Consider the following 25221-nt stretch of genomic DNA (forward strand, 5'->3'; position numbering starts at 1 on the left):
ATTTAAATTAAAAAAAAGAGGAAATGAATTCAAATTCGAACCGATGTTTCTTCCTATTGTAAGATCAAAATATTTCATTAGTTAAAATTTTATTTGGCTATAACTTTGGAACCGATGAAATTAACTACTATTTAGATATATCGTTGAAAATTTCTCAATGACAGCTTATTACTGCAGTTAAGAAAAAGTCTAAAATCCAAATTTTTTCGATTTTGGGATTTTGTGGACATTTTTGGTCAAGTTGATTGCAATCAAAAGGGGAGGCGCACAACTAGATGTTATAAAAGTCCTAAATCCAAAACTTCAACATCCTACGGCTAATCGTTTTTGAGTTATGCGAGATGCATACGTAAAGACGTCACTTCGAAACTAGTCGAAATGGATATTTCCGTTAAAATCAGAGAATCGAAACTTTTCTCGATCACAATACTTCTTTTACTTCGTACATATAAGTAAAATGTGGAGATGGAATTTGAATAATGACCAAACTGAGGAAGGAAAAAGATTACCAAGCTTTAAGGAATACAATAGATATGCAAGGCAGGCATACCGAGCTTTAAGGAATACAATAGATATGCAAGGCAGGCAGAGGAAAAATAGCTAGATCAATGCTATTTTTTGACATAGAATAGGCGTTTGTTTGAGGAACTTGGATGAGTAACCTTTTATATAACTGAAAGATACGAGAATAAAGTAAAGAGATATTTGAACAAATTTATCTGGGTGAACTGGTGGTAGTAGGGGTGGGGTTATATTTACTAAACGTGCATTAAAAAAAATCTGATATGGACAAAAAATTACTTCCTTGTACGCCTATTAAATTACATTTGCACATTTTTCTAAAATTAAAAGTACATAAAATTTTATTTCATTAAAAATTTTTGATATTCTTTTGCTATTATTGAATTTTTATTCATCGTAAAAGTTTTGACAATGAGAGGTTAATAATATTTTTAATAAATCTTTTTTTTTTGTCTTCAGTCATTTGACTGGTTTGATGCAGCTCTCCAAGATTCCCTATCTAGTGCTAGTCGTTTCATTTCAGTATACCCTCTACATCCTACATCCCCAACAATTTGTTTTACATACTCCAAATGTGGCCTGCCTACACAATTTTTTCCTTCTACCTGTCCTTCCAATATTAAAGGGACTATTCCAGGATGCCTTAGTATGTGGCCTATAAGTCTGTCTCTTCTTTTAACTATATTTTTCCAAATGCTTCTTTCTTCATCTATTTGCCGCAATACCTCTTCATTTGTCCCTTTATCCACCCATCTGATTTTTAACATTCTCCTATAGCACCACATTTCAAAAGCTTCTAATCTTTTCTTCTCAGATACTCCGATTGTCCAAGTTTCACTTCCATATAAAGCGACACTCCAAACATACACTTTCAAAAATCTTTTCCTGACATTTAAATTAATTTTTGATGTAAACAAATTATATTTCTTACTGAAGGCTCGTTTAGCTTGTGCTATTCGGCATTTTATATCGCTCCTGCTTCGTCCATCTTTAGTAATTTTACTTCCCAAATAACAAAATTCTTCTACCTCCATAATCTTTTCTCCTCCTATTTTCACATTCAGCGGTCCATCTTTGTTATTTCTACTACATTTCATTACTTTTGTTTTGTTCTTGTTTATTTTTACGCGATAGTTCTTGCGTAGGACTTCATCTATGCCGTTCATTGTTTCTTCTAAATCCTTTTTACTCTCGGCTAGAATTACTATATCATCAGCAAATCGTAGCATCTTGATCTTTTCACCTTGTACTGTTACTCCGAATCTAAATTGTTCTTTAACATCATTAACTGCTAGTTCCATGTAAAGATTAAAAAGTAACGGAGATAGGGAACATCCTTGTCGGACTCTAATAAATCAATATACTTAAATAAAAAAAAGAGTTACAAAAAAGAAGATGAAGTCTGATTCCAACCGATGTTTCTTCCCCTAAGATCCAAATATTTCATTAATTAAAATCTTATTTGGCTCTAACTCTGGAACCGATGAAAATAAGTACTACTTATGATACATCGTTGAAAAGCTCTCAATAAGGGCTTATTACTGCAGTTAAGAAAAAGTCCAAGAACAACATTTTTTTTCGATTTTGGTTTTCTGGACACTTTTAGTTCAGTCAATTGCAATGAAGAGGGAAGGTGAAGTACAATTAGATGTTACAGCAGTCCTAAACCCAAAAGTTCATTCTCCTACGGCTAATCGTTTTTGAGTTATGAGAGGTACTTACCTACGTACTCACATACATAGTACGTACAGACGTCACGCCGAAACTAGTCAAAATGGATTCAGGGATGGTCAAAATGGATATTTCCGTTGAAATCTGAAAACCGAAATTTTTTGCAATCCAATACTTCCTTTACTTTGTACAAGGAAGAAAAGAAGGAAACTATGATAAATTAACACAACATTTTGATTATAATAATAAAAGAATACGTGATTTTATACGGTATGTTTCATTTAATGATCTACGTTATCTAAACTGCATTTAAAAATTAACAATTCTTTAATTTTTAATCTCTAAAAATAATTGTAATATTTTAAAAGTACAGATTTATCATGACAAGAAGACAGAAGTATTCCTACATTTACTTTATTGTATTCCTATATACATATATATATGTGAGGTATACTTACAAAAAATCCAAAAATCTGCCAGGGTTTACCACATCGTTTCAGTAAAGTTAGAAAACCAAAAACAAAAGGAAACAAAAATTAATATCTTTAACACAATAAACAATTCAATTATGCTATAAGTCAAACGAAGTGTATTAAATAACACTGATAAACATAATTTTTTTTCCTAACATGCGATATATGATTTTAATCTCTTTTTGATGCTGAAAACGAATATGAACCCAGAACTTTCTGTCACCCACCATCTTTGAAAAATTTTTAAATTTTAATTATACATATGGTATGTACACAGCCCCTGCATAATCACCCAGGCACTCTACTATCCGAATCTGGATGAACGGAAGGCGTCTCCAGGGGGCGATCGACGAGCGATGACTCCAAGGAGCCCCCGCCGTCTACCACATATCCTGCCCCCCCCCCTTGATCACCCGTCATCGTACTCCATGTCTCCATCGATCCATATCTCCTCAGGCTGTCGTCACCTCGCCTCATTGGCCTTCTCTCTTATCATTGCCGCGATCGTAGTCGAGACACATTCCCATTTGTCACTATTATCAGCTATTTCCCAGAAGGCAATCATAGTCCTGCTGCTTCTGTTCGCATTGAATTGAAAACCTCGTATTGACAGCTGGACTTTCCATCACTACAGCCCCTCCGACAAGTGGTTTCTCTTTGTTCTCCGTATTAACTGGCCGCTGTTGACATCCATTGCTCTTATGGACCTCTCCATTACATCTAAAATATAGTCTAGATCGGTCTGGCCATCCGCATTTCGCAGCTATGTGACCATTCTCCCCGCACATATAACACCTTAATGTTTCCTCCCTCCGCCATACTCTTCAATTAAACCAGCCTATCTGTATCCTCTTAACCTTGAATAATTTACGCGCCACAAACCCAGTCACCATTATCGTGACATTCTGCGACCCTCTGTAAGCCAGCCGTAAGGACGTAAGCATATTATTATGTTATTGTTGAAACGTGTATTTATTTACGTTTTATCTTGTAATTTGTTTTATGTACATTATATATATCTTATAACGTAATCTATAAAACAAATTATTATCAATCGATCAGAATAAACGATTTATATATGTATGGTGGTATAAAAATTGAAGGATTGTGTAAATCTGTGCGAAGAAAAATAATTTTTAATACATTAAAGTAAATGTAAAATGATGTACCGTTATAGGTTGTTTATTGTACATAGGTTTTTATCTAAATCATTTAAACAGCTGCATCACACAATGCAGATATACGTAACGTTAAATAGAAACAGAATAAATATTGTTATGTTATTAACGATGATGTATATAGAATACTGGTAAGTTTATTGTGTTATAAGAAAATTATGATTCTTTTGTACATGAGGACTGGGTTGAAAACTTGGCAAGAAAATATTTGATCGATATAAAAACATTCTAGGATCAAATAAATCTGAATAGTCCTTTCCGTATCTTAGTTACAGAAATTATAGTTCGCCCTTAAAATGACAAATTTTAATTGCGAGAATTGAATAAGTAAAATTAATTATTTACGTCAGTGATTCCCCAGAGGTCGCCGCAAAATACTTTAAGCCATCAAAAACACAATTTATAAAAACAATGATAATTTAAATAATCAAAATCTATATACTGCATTATATAACCGTATTTTCGTTCTATTTAGCGAAATTCCAATAAAAAATATGGGAAATTTTTATACTGAGAATCAAGTTAATCGAGTGAAACAATGATTTATATTTAATTAAAATTATGTAAAAATTAATTACATTTAACCTTTTTTGTCGGATCATTTCTTGTAAGACCCAAATAATTGCAATATTTAAGAATACGACAATTCATGTAAAATTGAAATAAAATTACCTTTCTTTTCTAAAATTTTATTATATTATTTCATGTATCAGTAGTAATTTATATGTTTCCTGCTCAAACATATAACAGTTAGTAAAGAAAAAAATATCCCTTTCGGCACGCAGGAAGGCGGAGGTAAATTTCACAGGTGCTAAATAGGAGATGAAAAAGATTTCACCTTAAAGTTAAGAAACATTTTTAATTTACTCAATACGACTATGGTTGCATGTAAAAAAACGTTTCACATGTTTAGCATACGACAAGCTCATCTTCTTACAATTCCAGTAAAACTTTGATCATCCCTTGCCGTAAGGGTTGGTCATATCAAAACTTGTTTCAGACAAAAGTTTCAGGTAATTTTTAGCGAACTACCGACCACTTCAAACCGAATCGACACTGTGCCTAATAAGGGAGGTATGATTTTTGTCTTAAAACCCCATTTTTTGATGATATCAAAAAGCTTTACTTACATAAGTTTTAGGCCCTTATTCAGTAGTAGGAGATTAAAACGAATTTGATATTTTACTTAATAAGAAAGTTATAGCGATATTTTGTTTTTCGAAAAAGCCCCCCATTTCCACCCCCTTCGTCCAATTTTGACTGTTAACAAACTCCACCGAGATTTCGGGACGAGTTATTTTTAAGGAACAATTTGAAAGTAACTGACGCAAAATTACGGCAGTTATCACGTCCACAAAAGGAAGTGAAATATATATATATATATATATATATAAACTTTTGAACTGATGGTTGTTTTGGGGCGTGGGGAATGTGAAACGCGAAGATATGTCGAAATTTTCCGGAAGTCGAATCACGGTACCCATTACAATAGGTAGCTTTCTTATTAAATCTATATAAAAAGAGTAGACCACAATACTATTAACAAGTTTTGATTTGTAAAGTATTTATCCAATGAGTCGTATCAACCTGTTTCTTCCTTCTTCAATAACACGCAAGTATGAAAATTGCAGTTTACATATGTTTTTCGTATAAAGTACATCAATTTAAAATGTGAGATTGTCAAAACGAAAGAGAGAAAAATTAAAATTAGTGTTGAAACAAAAAAAAAAAATGTTAATGTGACGAAAAATAAGAATATATATATATATATATATATATATATATATATTGGAAATAATCAACGAAAAAAATATTTTATTTCAATGCTTTCAAATTCAAAGTAATCGAGTTTTGCTAGATGGACCTTTGTGCAAGAGTGTATGTTGGCCTGAAGTTGGTTTTGTAACTTATTGATTGATTTTCTTCAAACTTAATAGAGAGGTACTATCTTCAGGAGAAAGTAAGTATCAAATGTTTACAAAAATTGAAAAAAGGGTTACGGTGTATTGGCCGAAATGTAAATTGAAATCTTTACTGTGGCACTTTAGCAAAACCTTATTCTTAAAAAAGTGAAATTTTTTTTTTTATCAAGTCCACGAATTAATAAAAGATTTTAATTAATCTTAAATTAAGCATTTCAATCTTTCTTTTTTCCCTCTTCTTAACGTTCATTTTTTTTTTAAACTTATGGATAAACATACTACACAAAACAAATATTATTCAATTCTACGTCTAACAATATATGCCTTTAATCTATCTCTTAATTTAAGTTTCTTTATTTGCCTTGCGTTAAGATTAAACGTAGCTATATTACAATACATTTATTAAAATTAATTGGATTGATTTTGTGTAATTTTAAAAGTCAGAGAAAAATACTAAATGACAATTTTATTAATTTTTTAAAAGAAATTTGGTGATAAAATTAGAAAAAATCCTATTTTTTCATATTTATTAAAGTTTATAATAAAATAAATTCACCAAAATTTGGAAATAAACAAAACTGTTTGAATTAAATTTATTATTATTATAACTAATATAGTGATTCTAAAATTATTATTATTACTAGCAGACCCGAGAATGCTTCTCTATTGCTAGATTTCAGTATATATACTGATTCATGAACACAATTGAAAGTTTGATAAAACATTAACAAAATGAACATTACGGAACTTCACAAAATTCAACCTTTCACTTTTACCTTTCTTCATTTCTCCCTTTTCCTTTCTAGTTCTCTCTTTCCCGTTCCCGTTTCCGTTTCCCCTTTTCGCCATTTTAATTTTTATCATATTCACCAACCCCCATTTCCTTTTTCTCCATTTACCCCTGTCACCCCTTTCCCTTTCCTTCCACCATTTATCTTTCCCTTTTTCCCTTCCTCTTTCCTGCTTTCCCATTTTCGTTTTTCTTTTTTTCCTTTCCATTTCCTTTTCCCGTTTTTTCTTTTCACCGTTTTCCCATTTTTATTTTTTTACATTTTCCCCTTCTTCCCTTTTTATCTTCTTCAGTTTTCCTATTTTTCCCTATTTATTTTTTCCGATTTTTCCCTTTCTCCCTTTTTCGCCGTGCGTAAATCGGTCTAGTAGTATTTTAGTCTATAACGGACATATCGGAAACATTGTGAAACGGAATCGTAAAATAATTAAGATAGCATGTGTTGCTTTTACATCCAACAGATATCTCTGGTTTTCAAAAAAGCATATTTTTACCTGTCACACATGTGGCATCTTAAGTTTATAAATAGTAGGTATATAAAAACTCCCATATATAAAATTTCAAAGCAATCGGTGAAGAACTTTTGGAGATTTAAGATTTTGAACAAATGAACATTTACATTTTCATTTATATAGATTATTCTACTCTCTGCCATTAGAATGTTAATTTGCATATTCTTACTCATCCATAACGTACCTTGTTCTTTTTTATAATCGTTTTGGATATTGAAACAATCATAGGTTGTTTCATTCACTTATTTATAATTACATCCTCTAAAAAAAAAAAAAAAAAAAAAAAAAAAAAAAAAAAAAAAAATCATATAAATATATATACATAACACTAGTGATAATAATAATATTTTAATTTATGAAATGAAATTTGCAATAAATTATTTTTTAATTACCTCTGTAATATATAAATATATATATACACACTTGTAATTAATTTGTAACCTTCAATATTTAACAATTGATTGTAACATGAAGTGTTTAATGTGATACTACTTTACTAATAATTACATGGTAAATTTATTTCAGATAAATTTTACTGTAATTTTTATGGCATTTAAGCAATTGTAATATGGCAATTAAACAACTTTTTTTTAACGTTCTATTATAAATGTTTACATTGTATATAATTCAACGTTATTATAATTTATTATAATTATTATTTTTATAGTTATTAATAAAAACAGTAATAAAAATGAGAAAGGGAAGATCACCTCTTTGCTGTATTTGTGGGTAACACTAGGACAATCCAAAGTATTTTTTTTTGCCGTACGAAAGACAACTATTATTCTTAAAATGTAGTCCCGGCGGGGAATCTCTTTGGGGTTCCTCATTAATGGCGAGGCGTTATGACCGTAGTCCCAGTGAGAGGAACCTTTTGGGATCCCCACATTTGAGGCATGGACCAAGTCCCGGCTGCCTGGGCGGGGAAATCGACGGAGAAAAAAAAGAAAAAAAACATTTAACGTGAGATTATCATAGATAGTTATTTTACTTTTTTAATTAATAGGTCTATTTTTGTACCCACTCTAGTGGTCTAGTGGAGAACGCGTCTTCACAAATCAGCTGACAACTCTTAATCAGTCGAGAGTTCCAGCGTTCAAGTCCTAGTAAAGTCAGTTATTTTTACATGGATTTGAATACTAGATCGTGGATACCCGTGTTCTTTGGTGGTTGGGTTTCAATTAACCACACATCTCAGGAAGGTCGAACCAAGACTGTACAAGAGTACACTTCATTTACACTCATACATATCATCCTCTGAAGTATTATCTGAAAGGTAATTACCGGAGGCTAAACAGGAAAAAGAATGAGATCTATTTTTGTGAGAAAATTATTAATTAATCTGATACTAATTTACAAGACTAGAATTAACAATAAATAAAAACAATATTTAATGGAATTGAACGAAAAGCGGAGGGGACAGGTAAACAAACACAAAATTACATCAATTTTCTGCCATAATTCGGCTATTTTTTAACCGATTTTAAAAGATAAAATGTCATTTTTTTCTTAAATATTGATTATTTGACTTAATATTTTACTTAAAATATACATTTTGATAAAACTTTAAATAAATCGCGATATTTAGCAGTGGAGTATACATCCAAATCGTTGTAATAGACAAATTTTGTGGTCTTGTTACAGCAAAATTTATGATTAAATTTGCGTCATGTGGATTAAAAGTATCATTAACAATTTTTTAAATCTTATTAAAATTGATAAAAATTCGTATACTAAACGTAAAAATTAATACTATTTCAAATAATTTTGATGGGTTCAGTTTTAAATACGTATATAGCAGTGTTTCTCGGTTTCATGCATAAAACATTACATAGAAAGAAAAATATGAGATTTTTTCTAATTATGTAAATAACGTATTTTATCTTAACAGTAATTTAATGTAATAAAATCTAATAAATATTTTAAAAACTAAATAAATAATTATTATAACGAAATATTACTTACGGTTGTGATAAAACATATGATGTCATAAAGAATAATAACACTGTTATAATATATGTTGACTTCATAATATTTATTACTCTTGGGAAAAACTCTCTAAAAGAAAAAAAAAAGATAAAATTAATTAAGGACAACAGTCTTAAATTTTGGTTTACTGCTGGAAAAAAAATAAGACGATAGTGGCAGCAAGATCAGAAATAATTCTACCAGACTTATGTTAACGAAAATAAAAGAAGAACATTTAATACGTTCACTTTTATACAATTCGTTCTAATTTACACCAGTACACGTCATAAAATATTAGAAGAAACTTCGTAATAAAGTGAGATAGTATATATTATTACCATAAAATCACGTTCTTATCAACTCTAAAAAAATAAAATACATACTTTATCTATCTTGTAATGACTAAACTCCTTTCAATGTTAACTACTGATGTATGCACTAAAATAAACACAAAATTATTTTTTTCTTTAAATAATTATAAAAAAAAGAATTGAGCTGATATTGTTTTTTATAGTTGCACGTTTATAAAAATCAGTTGTCTCTATTGCATATTAACAATTTATCTGCTTTCTCTATAATCAAATCAAACTATTAGTTTACAGTATACGAGTTTAATACAATATTCAAATTAATATTTACTACGTAACTCATGTAAAATATGTATCATTATTGCACTAAGACTGACTGTCTTGAAGGTTGAAAAGAAAAAACCTCTTAAGTCAAGCAAGCAAATTTACTAATCTGATATCTTATATATAGTACAAGTATATATAAAACTTACCAAAACAGTAAGCTAAAAAAAAAATTATAAAAATTATACCAAAAGATTATAAATATTTTTCAGTTACGAAATATACCGCCATTTCAAGAGGACAGCCGGTTTGAGATAACAAGCAGATCCCGATCGTTCCGATATTTAACTATACTAAGACAAAACCTTTGACCAATTCGAATTGCATTGAATTTTTTTTTTTTTTTTTGAGGATTTTGAGGTCACAGTGGACTTTAGTCAACTCTGGTTCGTATTTTATTTTTATTTTTTTTCTTGATGGTTAAACTGCAAGTAGACCTCAGCATTTAAGTTCCAGGAAATATGAACCGTCCAAACAACTGACTGAAGAAGGCCACACCATACATTGACACTAAATCGCTATTGAAAATTACCTTCTACCGTTTCATGAGGATTTACTTCTGCACATGTAAGCTCACTACGTAAGTCGTTGACGCCATCTCGAATGAAATTTGTCTCGTCCGCAAACAAACTTACTTGTACAGTTGTCGATTTGTATTCCACCAGTTGTGCAGCTCCTAGCGAAGCGGACCGTCTTCTGGGCGTAGATCTTGAACCGGCTGTTTACGATAAGGGTAGAACATATTTTATCGTCTCGTATTTGTTTACGTCTCACGTGGCAATAATAGACTGAAGATATTAATACCTAATATAAATCAGCTGTTCATATAACCATAAGTTTACTAGTAACTTTACAGTGTTACCATTTTGGTTGCCAAAAAAAATTAGTCTTATTACTTTATTTACAGACAATTTTGGTCAAAATTAAATTCATTACAAGGTTTGTTTTAATTTTTATGTGTTTACTAGCACACCCAGCAATGCTTCACTATTGCTAGATTTGAGTATATCTATCTATACCTATATATATATATATATATATATATATATAGATTATATAAACACAATTGAAAGTTTCATAAAACATTAACAAAATAAACATTAAGAAACTACACAAAGTAAATCTGTAAATTAGATTTTAACGTTTCTAAATCATGTTTATGAAATCATAATTTAAAAAAAAAAATCTGTTATTCCTAATTAGATTTTTAAATTCCATTTATTTATTATGAAAACTCATATATTAACGCATAATATTGAAATTACAGTAACATAAATGTTTTCCAGTTATTGTTAACTATTTAAAGTGATTTTCTTACGTCAGTAACCATTTGTTTTTAAAACGATTTAATTAGAAACGTACGATTTAAAAAACTGTATGACCTGCACTTTTTTTCATTAAAAATAATTAAATAAAAAAAATATATATATTTCAAATTAAATAAAAACATATAATATATATATTTCAAGGTTACCTGTCAATAATTGAAAGTGAATATAGGTTACCGATAAGGTTAACAGCTTTAATATTTTGTAATGCACTAAAGAATCACTCTAGTTGCAAAAACTGTCTGAAGATCGGATACGGTACAAGTTGGATGAGTTCAACTGCATCTCGTGTGTATTTAAAGTTCAATCGTTTTACTTTTATATAAGTGTACCGAAATACCGTTTATTATAATAAATGGACTTAAGTATGATGAAATACAATAAAATGTTATTATTATCATTTATTTTAATTAATTTATGGATTCCTACAGGTAAATGTCTTATTAATAAAAAAAATATTATTTTAAAAACTAATAATAAATTTTACGCCTTTTACATTTCTAGGTGTGATATACATTCTGTTATAATGAAAATCTTTACTTCATTTCATAATGTAATATGTAATCGTGTTTACCCTTTTCAGGAGTTGATGCCATTTTAATAGGGAAAAATACAAAAAAAAAAAAAAAAAAAAAAAAAACATTATAAAGAATAATTTTAAATGATCAGTTACGTGGTTTTAATTTATTTCTAAATATTTGTTGCACTAAGTAACATTAAATAGAGTTTACTGTTACATTCAAATTTATTCTTTCTAGTAAAGCTTATATTAACTAATATACCATTTTTCATGTTTAAATCCTACTTAAAAATTTTTTTATTTATTTTTAGAACAGTTGTAGAACTTTGTATTTATCTAAATGCATTATAATATATAATCTAGACGTAATTCCCCATTTATATTTTTTTGGGTGCATGGAAAATGATAATTTTTCATGCTGATTGCCAAGCTGAAAAAAAAATATATATATATATTTTTTAAAAAAATAAATTCAACTATGGATGAACCCTGAAGAGTAGTGATATTAAATATTAAAACTGATCAAGAAAGGATATTTGTTGCTTAATATTGATTTCAAAGATTTTTTATGAATTTGAAAAAAATTAAATTAAATTCATAACAATTAAGACACTCTTACGTAACTTATGCATTATTTTTATGCAATGACGACCAGTTAGTTGTTATGATTTTAATAATTCATTTAAGTTTTTAATTTTAACTTTTAAATTCCGAAAAAAATCCTCTCCTGAGGATGGTCGAATGACCGAAAGTAATAGAGACACAATATAAAATGTTGGTAAAGTTGATTTTTATTATATATTTTTTTTAATATTATAACTAATTAAGTTAAGCTTTATTTTAAGTATTTTAACTTATATATTTACAAATAATAAAGCAAGCAAAAAATATGTACATCTCTAATTTACAAGTAAATCTATGAAAAAAAAAATGGTTTCTGTTTTACCAGATACGTCAAAAAACACATATATACATAAATTAAAAGTATCATATTTATTTCATTATTTTACTATTCAGGAAATTTATTTAAATAATTTCTTACTTCCTTGTACGAAGTAAAGGAAGTATTGTGATCGTGAAAAATTTCAATTTTCATATTTCAACGAAAATATCCATTTTGACCATCCCTGAATCCATTTTGACTAGTTTTGGCGTGACGTCTCCCCTTTTAGTTAGTGCACCTCCCCTTTTGATTGCAATCGACTTGAACAAAAATATCCCAAAAAAGTTCAAAATTCAAAACGTATGGATTTTGGACTTTTTCTTAACTGTAGTAATAGGCCCACATTGAGAAATTTTCAACGATATATCATAAGTGGTACTTATTTTCATCGGATCAATAGTTATGCCAAATGAAATTTTAATTAATGAAATATTTGGATCGTATAAGGGGAAGACACATCGGAAGGAATCAGACTTCATTGTCTTTCTTTTTTTTAATTTTTTTTTTAATTTCAATATACTGATTTATTAATAATTATTAACCTCTGATTGTAAAAAAACTTTTAAATTATATAATTATTCAATAATAACAATAAAAAAATTTCAGAAATTATATAAATAAAATTTTATGTATTTTCATTAAAAAAAATGTGTATATGTAATTTAATAGGCGTACAAGTAAGTCATGTGGTATCTACTTCAGATTTGTTGAAACATCTGATTATTCGGTTTTGTTTTCATTTTGTTGATCGTTACGACATAATTTCATAAACATACCATTAGATAGATATAAGACACATTTATTTAAACAGTAATAAAGAGACTTTTACTCTATTCTAATATTTCCGGTGGTTGTTGAATTAATAATTATATGAACATTTAATGTTAATAAAAACTAATATTTTAGCAATTGTGTAACAGTCCACTTTATTAAAGAATTGTACGACTGTATCTCACTCTCAAATGAAATAAATTTAAATGAATTGCAGATAAAAATGAGTATATGTAATTTAGTAGGCGTACAAGAAAGTCATGTGTCCACGTCAGATATTTTTATTTACGATTGTTTTTTTTTCATATTATCTACGTTAAGACTCAGATTTTTACTTCCTCTTTTTTATTTGTAAAAATAAAAATTTTTCACTTTTTTTCTTACATTTATAAATTTTTTTTATCTTCATTTACTCTTTATAAATCTCACTTTTTTTGTTACCCTTATTAAATGAATTTTTCTAATGCACTATTGCTAGTCAGTCTTGTAATAATTATCAAATAAATTAATAAATTTTACTACCGTAATTCATTCATTCAATATCGTAGTAGACCATAAAACACAACTATTTTCGATACAAATAAATAGATACTAATAATGTAATCGATTATACATTTAGAATTGTATGTATGATTTTTTTTTGCCTCATAGTTAAAACATACAAACAAACATATAGACAAAACACTTGGGTGAAATCAAATATTAAACAATAAAGGTCAAAATTAGAAGAATTTTGAATCCTATATATCCTCCTTAGCGATTTATTGATTTTGAAGCCAATTTCTCTTTTGTTATTGTATCAAGGAAGGTTAGTTTTCGTATTACGATAATTTGTTTCGTAGAATGAATATAATATATAAATAATAAATTATCAGTTAATATAATCCACCTTACCAGCAGGTTCATACGTTCTCTAGATATTTCGGCTTACTTGGAAGCCATCATCAGGAGTGAAAATTAACGCATTAAAGTCAAAATTTAAACATTTTTAATCCGTTAATTTTAACTGCTGATGATGGCTTCCAAGTAAGCCGAAAGATCTAGAGAACGTATGAACGTGCTGGTAAGATAGATTATATTTATTGTTAATGTATTTATTTAATATATCAGCGGACCACGTTTGAGGAATTAAATAAAAAAATTAATTTAATTTATATTTAAGCTTCCAGTTCACGTATTGAGTGATTTTTTTTATGTATGTTATGAATGTTGATGAAAATGTTGGAACGTGCAATCTTTAAAAGATGCCTAAACCGATCCAAACCAAATTTAATTGGGAAGATTTGCTGATATTTTTTCGCTTTTCCTTGATCAATTTTCATTATTAAAAACAAAAAATATATTTTTATAAAAGAGGTAATCAATTTTGGACAATAATAGCATTCCGAGACCCGCCCGCCAGGGCAATCCGCTCGGAGTGCACAGCTGGGGAGGCGTGCCGTAGACACGCTCTCCAGCTACTACAATAGTATAGTAGAAGAACCGTATAGCTGATCGTCAGGCAATGCACTCTTTCTATTCTGTGAGAGGGAATTTATATTAATTATTATAAAATAAAAGTGAATAGTTATTCGTTAACCGTATTTAAACAATTGACTTCATATTGCTTTGAAATGTTTTACTATTATTAGTAAATATTTAAACGCGTATCTTTTTTAATTTACAGTTAACTCTTATGAGCACGATTCAATAGAAGATATATTAGATGAAATACCAGATAAACTTTTAAGTTTTAAAAATAAAATGTTTTCTGGAATACCAAATATTATCCTTAATATTTACGCACCAATTCACGTAAATAACACCGAATGTTATATCCATAGTCTACAGTACAGTAAAGAACTACAAAATTTTAAACGATGGGCATTTCAGAGTAAGTATATTTAATATAAATAAATACATAAATGTATATATATATATATTTGTACCTATTTTTAATGTATACATTGGGAGAGGATAATTACAAATAAATATACGAGATTTGTAAATAAAGCAATGAGACTAGTTTTTTTTTGCAGCCAAAGTTACAACACTGTCCAGCTACTAGTAAATATATGATTATACAAACAGCTGAGATTTATATTAGGTATTAATATTTTTAGTCTATTGCTGCCACGTGAGACGTAAATAAACCTTTCGTGAAACGAGTTTTTTTATGCATTGCAAAAATGAGTGATACTAATTACGAGCAAAGTTATGCGATCAAATTTTGTGTTAAACTCGGTGCGAATGCTACTGAAACTTTTCAAAATTGGAAAGGGCGTATGGAGATGACCCTTCCCAAGTTTTTAGGTGGTTTAAAGCATTTTTAGATGGCCAGGAATCAGTTGCGGGCGATGCACGCTTTGGAAGACCATTAACGTCAAAAAATGACGACAATGCTAAGCGAATCAGAGACTTTATACGGTACAACCGACGATTAACTATATATTTGCAGAAAAATTGAATTTAAACCGTACCATAGACCATCAAATTTTGACAAACGAATTAGACGCGAAAAAATTTGTGCATAATTGGTCCCAAAAAACTTCATTGTTGAACAGGGTGGAAAAGTGCCGCGATCTTTTAGGGCGAATTGAAACTGATCCTGATTTTCTAAAAAGTGTCGATGATGAATCTTGGATATCTGAGTACGACTCAGATATTTCGGTTTCTGATTTCCAACACTGTTATGAAGAGTGGGAAAACCGTTTGAAGCGTTACGTGGCTTCCCAAGGGAACTATTTCGAAGGTGATAGAGTCCATGTATAATTGGATTGTAAATTAAAAGTTTTTCTGAACCAGTCTCATTACTTTATTTACAGATCTCGTAGGTTTACTCACGTTAATCTTTCTAGAGATCAACATAGTCTTACACAGAGTAAACAGTATACTCCTGATCAACATTTAAATGTAGATCGGTCAATTATTGTACTTCATACGTTACCTTGCTTTCTAGAGATTAATTATATATAAGAGGATAATCTCCATGCTTTCTAAAGGGTATTTACCTATTATTTATAATTTATATATTCTTGGAATTATTGTGGTACATATTCAATTTATGACAATCGAAAAAGTAATCTGCGAACGGGATAGGAAACTGATGTTTTTTTCTTTTAAATGAAATTTTAATTTATTTTTTAACGTTCCGGCTAAGCTAAGAAGAATAGTTGTATTATTGCTATGGTTATGATGTCAGAAATGGAGTATTGTTTTTTTTTTTCATATCTTTGTAGGGTCCAACTTGTTCATCTACAATTAAAAAAAAAAAAATATATATATATACTATCATCTCCGTCGCGGCTTCGCCCGCGAATATGATTAATTGTGTGTCGACCAATATTTTGTCGTTTTGACAAATGTGAGCCAGATCGGACCATAAATACAATTTTTCAAAATATCTAGATTCTAGCGCCACCTAGCGGCTCGAAACTAATTTGTTGTGCACACCCCCGCTAATCCTTAGCGGGGGTGTGCACAACAAACAAACTCTTAATAAAATCTTTTTATCATAACTATGCAACCTTATACAGGTTTGTTAAACACTTTTTTATTTCTTTTAATTTTTTACACTTTATCCACTAATTCTTTTTTTTGCATTCCTTTTTCTGACCACTTCAGGAAAGTACTTTTGCCTGCGAGATCTTCCAGACGAATTTAAAAAAATTTAAATTTTTTAATATGTATCTTGTGCGTACGCGTAATTTTCTATATTCTATATACATATATATATATATATATATATATATATATATATATATGTATATATATATATGTATATATATATGTATATATATATGTATATATATATGTATAAAGAAGAAAGTCTGTTTGTATACTTGTTTGTGTTTTTTCGTAAATATCTCGACACCGACGCCACCTAGCGGGTATAGTTTTAGCAAAAATATTTCTTTTCGCACAAGTAATATATATTATGAATATGAGCTAAATCGGACCGTAATAGCAAATTTTCAAAAAAATATTTCAATCCCAGCCCCATCTAGCGGGTCCATTTTATGACAAAGTTATTTCTTTCCATGTAAGTAACAACACATATTCTGAATATGAGCCAAATCAGACCATAAATACAATTTTTCGAAATACCTTGAACCCAGCGACACCTAGCGGGCCCATTTTTTTTTGCAAAAGTATTTCTTTTTACGTAAATAATACATATACTGAATATGAACGAAATAGGACCATAAATACAATTTTTTTAAATATTTCGACCCCAGCGCAACCTTTTCTTTCTTTTTCCTGTTTAGCCTCTGGTAATTATCTTTCAGATAATATTTCAGAGGATGAATGAGGATGATATGTATGAGTGTAAATGAAGTGTAGTGTTGTACAGTCTCAGGTATGAGACTGTACAACAACTATTCCTGAGATGTGTGGTTAATTGAAACCCAACCACCAAAGAACACCGGTATCCACGATCTAGTATTCAAATCCGTGTAAAAATAACTGACTTTACTAGGACTTGAACGCTGGAACTCTCGACTTCCGAATCAGCTGATTTGGGAAGACGCGTTCACCACTAGACCAATCCGATGTGTTAGATCCCAGCGCCACCTGGCGAGTCCAAACTAATTCAGAAACCTTCGCAGGCGTTCGCATAACAACTCGCCAATGTTTCCTCGCACTCGGATGAATATTATAGGAACGCATACGGGACAAACAAACATTCATTTATATATATATATATATATATATATATATATATATAGAGAGAGAGAGAGAGAGAGAGTGAGAGAGAGGGAGCGAGACAGAGACTGAGAGAGAGAGATATTATATATAGCGAAAAAAAAAATTTTTTTGTCATTTTAGAGAAACCTTTTTCAAAAAATCACGCCCTCTTAAAATCCAACATTTTTGTTCTTTTACTAGATATCCTTTCGGTATTTTTAAAATTCTTCTTTAAGTATTTTTCAATTTTTTTTAAAGTTTATTCATCATTTATAAAGCTATAAAAAAATATCTAAAACATTTTTTTTTTGTTTTTTTAATTATAATATCCGAGCCTAAAATGTAGAAAGATTTTGAAATTTTTTTTGTTGCTTGATGATCTATACACATAGGTTTGAGGCTTTTCCGTGGGATATGGTAAATGAATTTTGTAGCGTGAGAAAAATGCCTTGCCGACCGGGATTAGAATCCCGGATAAAAGGGCGGACCTAAAATAAGAAATTTTTCTGAAACAAAGAAAAAATTTTTTTTTCTTTTAGCCTTATTAAACGGGATATTAGATTTAGAGAAAACTTCACCTACGCAGATTTTTTTTCTTAAGCTTAATCTATACGAAAATATTTTTAGAAAAATATTTCTTAAAATTTACTCCTCCCCTCAAAAAATATATATTTTGTCAATATTAACTCATAATTTTCATCGATTATAGAGGTAAATTCATGCAATACTTCATTTAAATACTTGCTTATATTTATAAATGGCTACACTTTTTTAAATACTGTTATTAGACATTTTACCTGCAGTTATATTTATTTCGTTAAAATATCAGGTTATGGATTCAAATTTTTTTAATTTTATTTTGTTTTTTATGGAAAAGTTTATGTAAAACAATGAACTATATAACGTAAACATTGTCATAATTAAGTCTATGTACATTAAAAGTTTATATAATGCATAGATTAAATATTTTTGAAAAATAATATTATGATTGGTTTGGTATTTTGTTTTTGTGTAAACTAAAAAAATAGTAGATATCTAAATAGCGCGCTTTTACATTCCCGGCTACAGCAATATATGTTGCAACTTAAGCTATGATGAGAAAGTATATTATAACTATTATTTCAATCAGTTTTTCCAGCTTGCTGCCATATTTTGGTTTTGTGTGTGTGTGTGTGTGTGTGTGTGTGTGTGTGTGTGTGTGTGTGTGTGTAAATGCAATTAGCACACCGGTTTCCAGTGGTTAACGCATTTACACTCATACATATCATCCTCATTTATCCTCTGAATTATTATCTGAAAGGTAATTCTCGGAGCCTAAACAGAAAAAAGAAAAAAGAGGCAAATGAAATTACTTATAGGTTATTTTTGAATCTATATTTTCTGTATGAATAAGCCTTAAAACCAATTCAAAATTTTTTTCCCGTCCCACTCGAGTGATCTATGATAACAAAAAATGTAGCTTTTTTAATAAAAAAATATTTTTTTAAATTTAAATCCACCTCGCTAGTTAAATGGGGATTTTAAAATGAAACAATCTTAATTTTTTGATCAAAACTTTCACCGCTTCCAAGAAAATTACAACTTTATTTATTTAGAACTACGCCTATATCTTTATATTTTTCAAACAATTTTTATAAGTTTTTTTTAAATTTATTACCACCATTATAAGATTATTTAAAACAAAATTGTTTTACAGTAATTAAAAGTTTTTTCTGCAATTTCAAATTTGAATGCTCAAAACCGATTTCGTTAAACAAAGTCACTAAAATAGAGTCATATCTTTTCCTTGATATGAAAGCTATAAAGTTTTACAAATAGATTTTATATTATTTAAATTCAATTGTAGTAAATATTTTAATCTATAAAAAAGCACTCTGATACATTTTCCCCCAAATAATTTAAAATTATTGAACTGAAAATAATGTACGGTTTAGCCGAAAATATTTTTCAAAAATGAATTGTATAACTAGATCGGCGAAGCCGTAAACTTTTATGTAAACAAGTTCTTAGAGAAATACATTAAAAAAAAAAAATAATAGAAATTAATTTATATTTTTTTCGTTAGTGTTTTTTTAACGGATACATTATTTAACTAAATCTTAATTCTTGTTAATAAAAGAATATACTCCGCAGTAAAGAGTAATTTGTTTCTAACCATTTTTTAAACAGGTTCTACATTGAAATTTAAATCAAAGTTATGTTTTCTTTGCACCAAATTTAATGGAATGTAACATAATATTGTAGAGCTTATTCAATCAATAAAAGTGCACTGAAAGTTGGTAAAAGTTCTTTCACAGATATAAAATGGATGGAACATCATACTACCAACAAATGTATGTCCTGTAATGGGTTAATATTTCGAGTAACAAATATTTTTATATCGATATTAAGTTACATTTTTTGTTTATCTTCAATTTAAATTTAACTGTTTTTTTAGTTTTCAAATTTTTTTAAGACATTGTTATATATTCTATATGGAAGACTATGTAGAAAACAACAAAACATTATTTAGATTTTTAAAGTAATTATTATACGTAGTTACATATGAAAATGAATAAAAAGTTAACTATATTAACAAAAATGTGTGTTTAGGACTACATGGTCGAAATGAAAACTATATCGATTGTAATCGTTTGGAAGTAATATATTTATTACTTAATTGTCTAATTAAGTAATAAAAAATAAAATAATTATAAAATAATAAAATATAAAATAATTATCTAATTATCTAAAAATAATGAATGGCGGCGTTACTTAGACGTATCAGGAATAAGGTATAAATTGATATTAATAAACTATGTATATATATATATTATTTTCATTCGTATTCATTAGATCTACCATGTGTGCACTTATGTGTAAATTACTTTATAGTTTTCCAATGATTGATTTTGTAAATCATTATTTTAAAAAATATATCTAAATATTAAAATAAAATTCCGTCAATTATATTTCCATATTTTACCTTATATTATATATAAATATACGTTAAGTAGAGAATGAAGAAAATTACCTTTGCGCGTAACGAAAAGAATGCTTTGAAAAGAATGAATTATAAACTATCACACTTCACATATATGAGTAATACATAAATTTAGTTACATATATAACGATTGAATTATTCGTCAATAATATTTTTCAGTATTAGAACGATGATGACTAAACGTGTACACTGATAGATAAGTGTAGTAGTTAAACTAATTATTTAATATACATCAAACAACAATTATAAATGTAAATAAGGTATAATGAAACACATCCAAGCACAGAAGAAGCCACGCCTGACTGGCTGTGTTTCTCTCGCTCGGACACACTCGACTTCACCGAGGTTGGCCGAATGAGCGAATCATAACAACGTCTACGTATCGTACTTACTAACTACCCAGCTGGCTGTCTCTCCCTCGCTCGGCTAAACCCGCTTCCCACGGAATTACCCGAATGAGCAAATTACCACATAGTCTGGCTTATTCACTTTAGAGGACTGTCTACCGTGCTCGTCTTAACTCGGCTCGTTCCAGCGTACACGTATAAGCATTTCACATCAGAATTTGATGGAACAGACATTTTAAATTCCCATCAAAAAGACGCGCGCGTCTAAAAAGAATTTCCACTTAAAAATACGATACAAAACAAGTTTAAAAAATAATATTAAATTAACTAATAAACAATAGTTTCAAAACAGTATAAAACGAGTACTTTTGATAGTAACATAAAAAGAACAAATACAACCGTGATATTTTAATCTCTTTTTGAATATTTTAAACCATTTTAAAAACTAAAATCTCTTTAAAATATTGAATCCTGTTATTTAAATACATTAACTTTTACTAAATTTATTTCAATGTTTCGCTATAGACAACAGAAATTTAATTTATGCTATAGATAAAAATTTTTTCCTCTCATTTTTAGTATAGTATTGATTTCTGGATAAACGATATATTTATTAAATGACAATCGAATTATTTATTAAGACAATCGAAATGCAATTTTTAATTAAATAAATATTATATATTTAAGTTTTATTTTTATGTCAAATAAATGTATGTAAAATATATTTAAGTAAAATATTAAACAGTTGATCTAATGATTTATCTAGTACACATTTTTTTTCATTCTTAATTTTATAATTTGATGTCATATTTTATGATATTGTACTATCAAATATTTTATTGTACGGAAAATTAGAATAGAAGTCTTTATAATGACATATTTAATATTTTTCATTGTTATTAACGTTGTATATATAATGCAGTGAAAAAAAAGTATTTTCAATTGCTAAAAATTAAAATTTTTGCAAATATTTACTGCTGTAAGACGTAAACTTAAAATAAGAAATTGATAAACAGAATTTTAAGTATAAAAAAAATTAATTATTTTATTACTGAACAAAAATTTCTTAATTAAATTTATTTTAATTTTTTTTTTTTTTAGTGATAGATTCATCAGGTAAAGTACCATCTGGTTTATTGACCGGTCATTTCAATGACCTTGGAAATTACGAAGAATGTATTCAAACTTCTAAACAAGCTCCATATCCAGTTCAGCATTGTGTAATACAATTTGGAAACATAATTAGAATGCCAAAAAAACCAGTTGATTGGGTAAAAATGTTTTTTTTCCAATAATAATCTATTTATAAATATAAATTAATTTTTCAATCTGTTTTTCTTATAAATGTAATCAATTAAAAAAAACAAAAAAAAACACAATTTTATTTTAATTCTTCTACTTTGTAATATGACAAAGAATCACTAAAATATTTCAAAACTATTCATATTTTCTTATAACTACGAATGGAAAACAAGATTTCGAAGTGGAGAGTACTTTACGTTTGCAAGTCTAACCCCATTTTATTCTAGTCAAGCAACAATTCACTCCCAGTGGTATTCTTTTCAATGAATTGTTGTTAGGTGTATCTGCTCTTCGAGTGTATGATCATTGTTTTGTGTTGTGAATATAACTTCTTTTGTTAGAGCGTCATGTGCCGCATATATTGTTTTTAATATTCCTCTATATACTCTATTATTCAACTTCTACGAATAAAATATTGTACAACATAAATTAATATTTGAAATAACCAAGTGGGCTGGATGGACGTTCAAAATTTAAAGATTTCTGTGCCCAAGACGAAGTTTATGCTTCTCAAGGTGCATACAAATTATCGTACAGTCGTAAGCCCAGTATTAAGTATTAAGGCTGTGTAATCAGCCGAGTTCGAGTTTATAAGTACCTACGTGTTTTTTTGATGAGAAGTTGCTGTTTAGCAACCACATTAGGCAAGTAGCAGCGGACACCATCTCTGTGATGCACAAGCTTAGGAGTATTGCTCTAAAGAATTACGGACTGTCGGACCGTCATTTGTACATGGTGTACCGAGGTGTCTTCGAAAGTATGACCTCTTACGCGGCATCCGTTTGGGCGCAAAGGTTGGAAAGAAATCGAGCACTTATTCAAAATTTAAGAAATGCCCAGCCCAGAGCCTTAATTGTCCGCACTGGTGTTTTTAAAACAATCTCCTACGAGACTATCACTATATTGGGAAAGACTCTCCCAATCGATTTAGTGATGAAAGTTCGAGCGGCCAGGAAATTGCGAAGTGGCAGGAAGGCCGAGGTAATTGGGATGCGGTTTTGAGCCGGGCCTGTACCGGAGCGGAACGGTGACCTCAATGCACTGGTTCTAAATTTTGAACAGTTGCCCATCTTTCGCCTTCGGAGGAGGATTTACAGCCTCGCGATGGAAGCATAGCAGCAGAATGGGATGCTACGACTAAAGGAAGGTCCTTGTATAAATTTATACAGGATCTGGGGGGAGTGTATGCCTCTCCTTCGTTTTTAAGGGCCACGGGGGGCCAAGTCCTTTCCAACTATGTAAATTTAAGCCGATATTTGTTTCGATTCCACCTGGTAACTGATGAGCTGTGGGTCTGCGGGGAGGTCCAGTCAAACGAATTCCACTGCCCAGCTCTTGTATGAGGATGGGGGGGGGGGCAGAACTCAGGCCACCATAGAACTTAGAGGTCAAGGGGAAAATTGGCCACTCACAAGCGACGAGTCAATGTGAATTTGTGTCAATGTGTTTTTTGACTCCCAGTCTTTTGTATTTTCATTTGGAGGTCCCGGGTTCGAATTCCGGTCAGGCATGGCATTTTCACACACGCTACAAATTATTCATCTCATACTCTGAAGCAGTACCCAACGGTGTTCTTGGAAGTTAAAAGGAAAGAAAGAAAAAGAAAAAGTGACCCCTAGTACTGCCACATCCTCGCGATTGAAATACGGTATGCGCGCGCGGTTTTAGTTATAATCATTGAATTGCATAAAAAAAAAAAAAATATTGCATTTAAATAAAATGATAAATATTTTTAATTAAGTTGTGTATGTAAACCGTGTATCAGAAAAAAGCCGCGTGACGGGAAAGTCCTACAACTGTGTTGTCAGCATTTTGTTTAATACGGTATGAACATAAGCATTATTTATCCATTTTATTTTTATTTTTTTTTTTCAGGAACAACTGGAGTCTATATCTGGTGGAGTGCCAATTTGGAAACCAAGAATCAATATTGGATTTTGTGTTCCGGCATCATGCAGTCTAAATGATTTGAAGTATCATTATACAACATTAGTGAAAGAATTTAATTTCACAGTACATATAAATGAATACAGTTGTACTGCCAGCAACGAATATCATCCTTATACATGGGTGGATTGGTTTGGAACGTAAGTATGCGTATATATATAATACAGGAAGTAGTGTAGAAGAAAACAATTTTGCGAAGTAAGGTAAACTCACTAACCGATCCGGTTCAAAGAGAGAAAGCGGTCTATTAATTGTTCACACAAACAACGCTGCATGTGATTTAGAAAGTACTAAAAGTACTATAAGCAGCAATAAATAAAACTGTCGATTTGTTACCGGTAGAATTACGCATTCCGTATATTAGTATTGTAGTCTAGGAAGAAAGCCTCAAGAGCGGCTGAAAAGAGGTGATCGAGGAATTAATCTGCTAAACGCCGCGTGCATATTACAACGTCGTATATTATTACGTTGTAATCGATCTTGACAACGAGTAAAGTCATCTAAACCGGTATCGGTGAAAAAACTAAGACTTCGGAGGGGTTTAACTAATGTGGGGTTTAACTTACTGGTCATGAAAGCATAGAGCAAGTTCTGTGGAAGAATTCGTAAACTCGGTACAGATAGTAAACGGGGTATAGGCCTCTACTTAAAACGGTACTATAAATGCCATACGGTTGTGAAATTAAGAAGAAAAATAACATCAAACGAAGCCGACAGAGAAGTCGGCGATAACGATGTCCCTGT

General features: G+C 29.7%; 2 protein-coding genes across 6 annotated transcripts in view; one reads left to right on the forward strand and one right to left on the reverse strand.

The window, feature by feature from the left end:
• LOC142332013 (uncharacterized) overlaps positions 1-25221 on the reverse strand; it is a 63325-nt gene that overhangs the window by 25571 nt on the left and 12533 nt on the right. Inside the window, exons 1-3 of one of the 5 annotated variants that reach the window (XM_075378076.1) lie at positions 20912-21244; positions 9034-9126; positions 2652-2666 (exon numbers count right to left, since the gene is read on the reverse strand). In XM_075378076.1, coding sequence (XP_075234191.1) covers positions 2652-2666; positions 9034-9098 — 80 coding nt within the window. In that variant the 5' untranslated portion in view covers positions 9099-9126; positions 20912-21244. Of the gene's footprint in view, positions 1-2651; positions 2667-9033; positions 9127-10303; positions 10442-20911; positions 21245-25221 lie in introns of those variants that run through there. The other 4 variants (XM_075378078.1, XM_075378077.1, XM_075378079.1 and 1 more) reach the window with 4 other exon arrangements.
• The window catches only part of LOC142332487 (nose resistant to fluoxetine protein 6-like), a 55114-nt gene continuing 46622 nt past the window's right edge, over positions 16730-25221 (forward strand). The window contains 3 exon segments of the mRNA XM_075378937.1: positions 16730-16745; positions 22330-22499; positions 24406-24617. Coding sequence (XP_075235052.1) covers positions 16730-16745; positions 22330-22499; positions 24406-24617 — 398 coding nt within the window.

The sequence above is a fragment of the Lycorma delicatula genome, chromosome 11 (assembly GCF_047948215.1).
Source record: "Lycorma delicatula isolate Av1 chromosome 11, ASM4794821v1, whole genome shotgun sequence".
Taxonomy (NCBI): domain Eukaryota; kingdom Metazoa; phylum Arthropoda; class Insecta; order Hemiptera; family Fulgoridae; genus Lycorma; species Lycorma delicatula.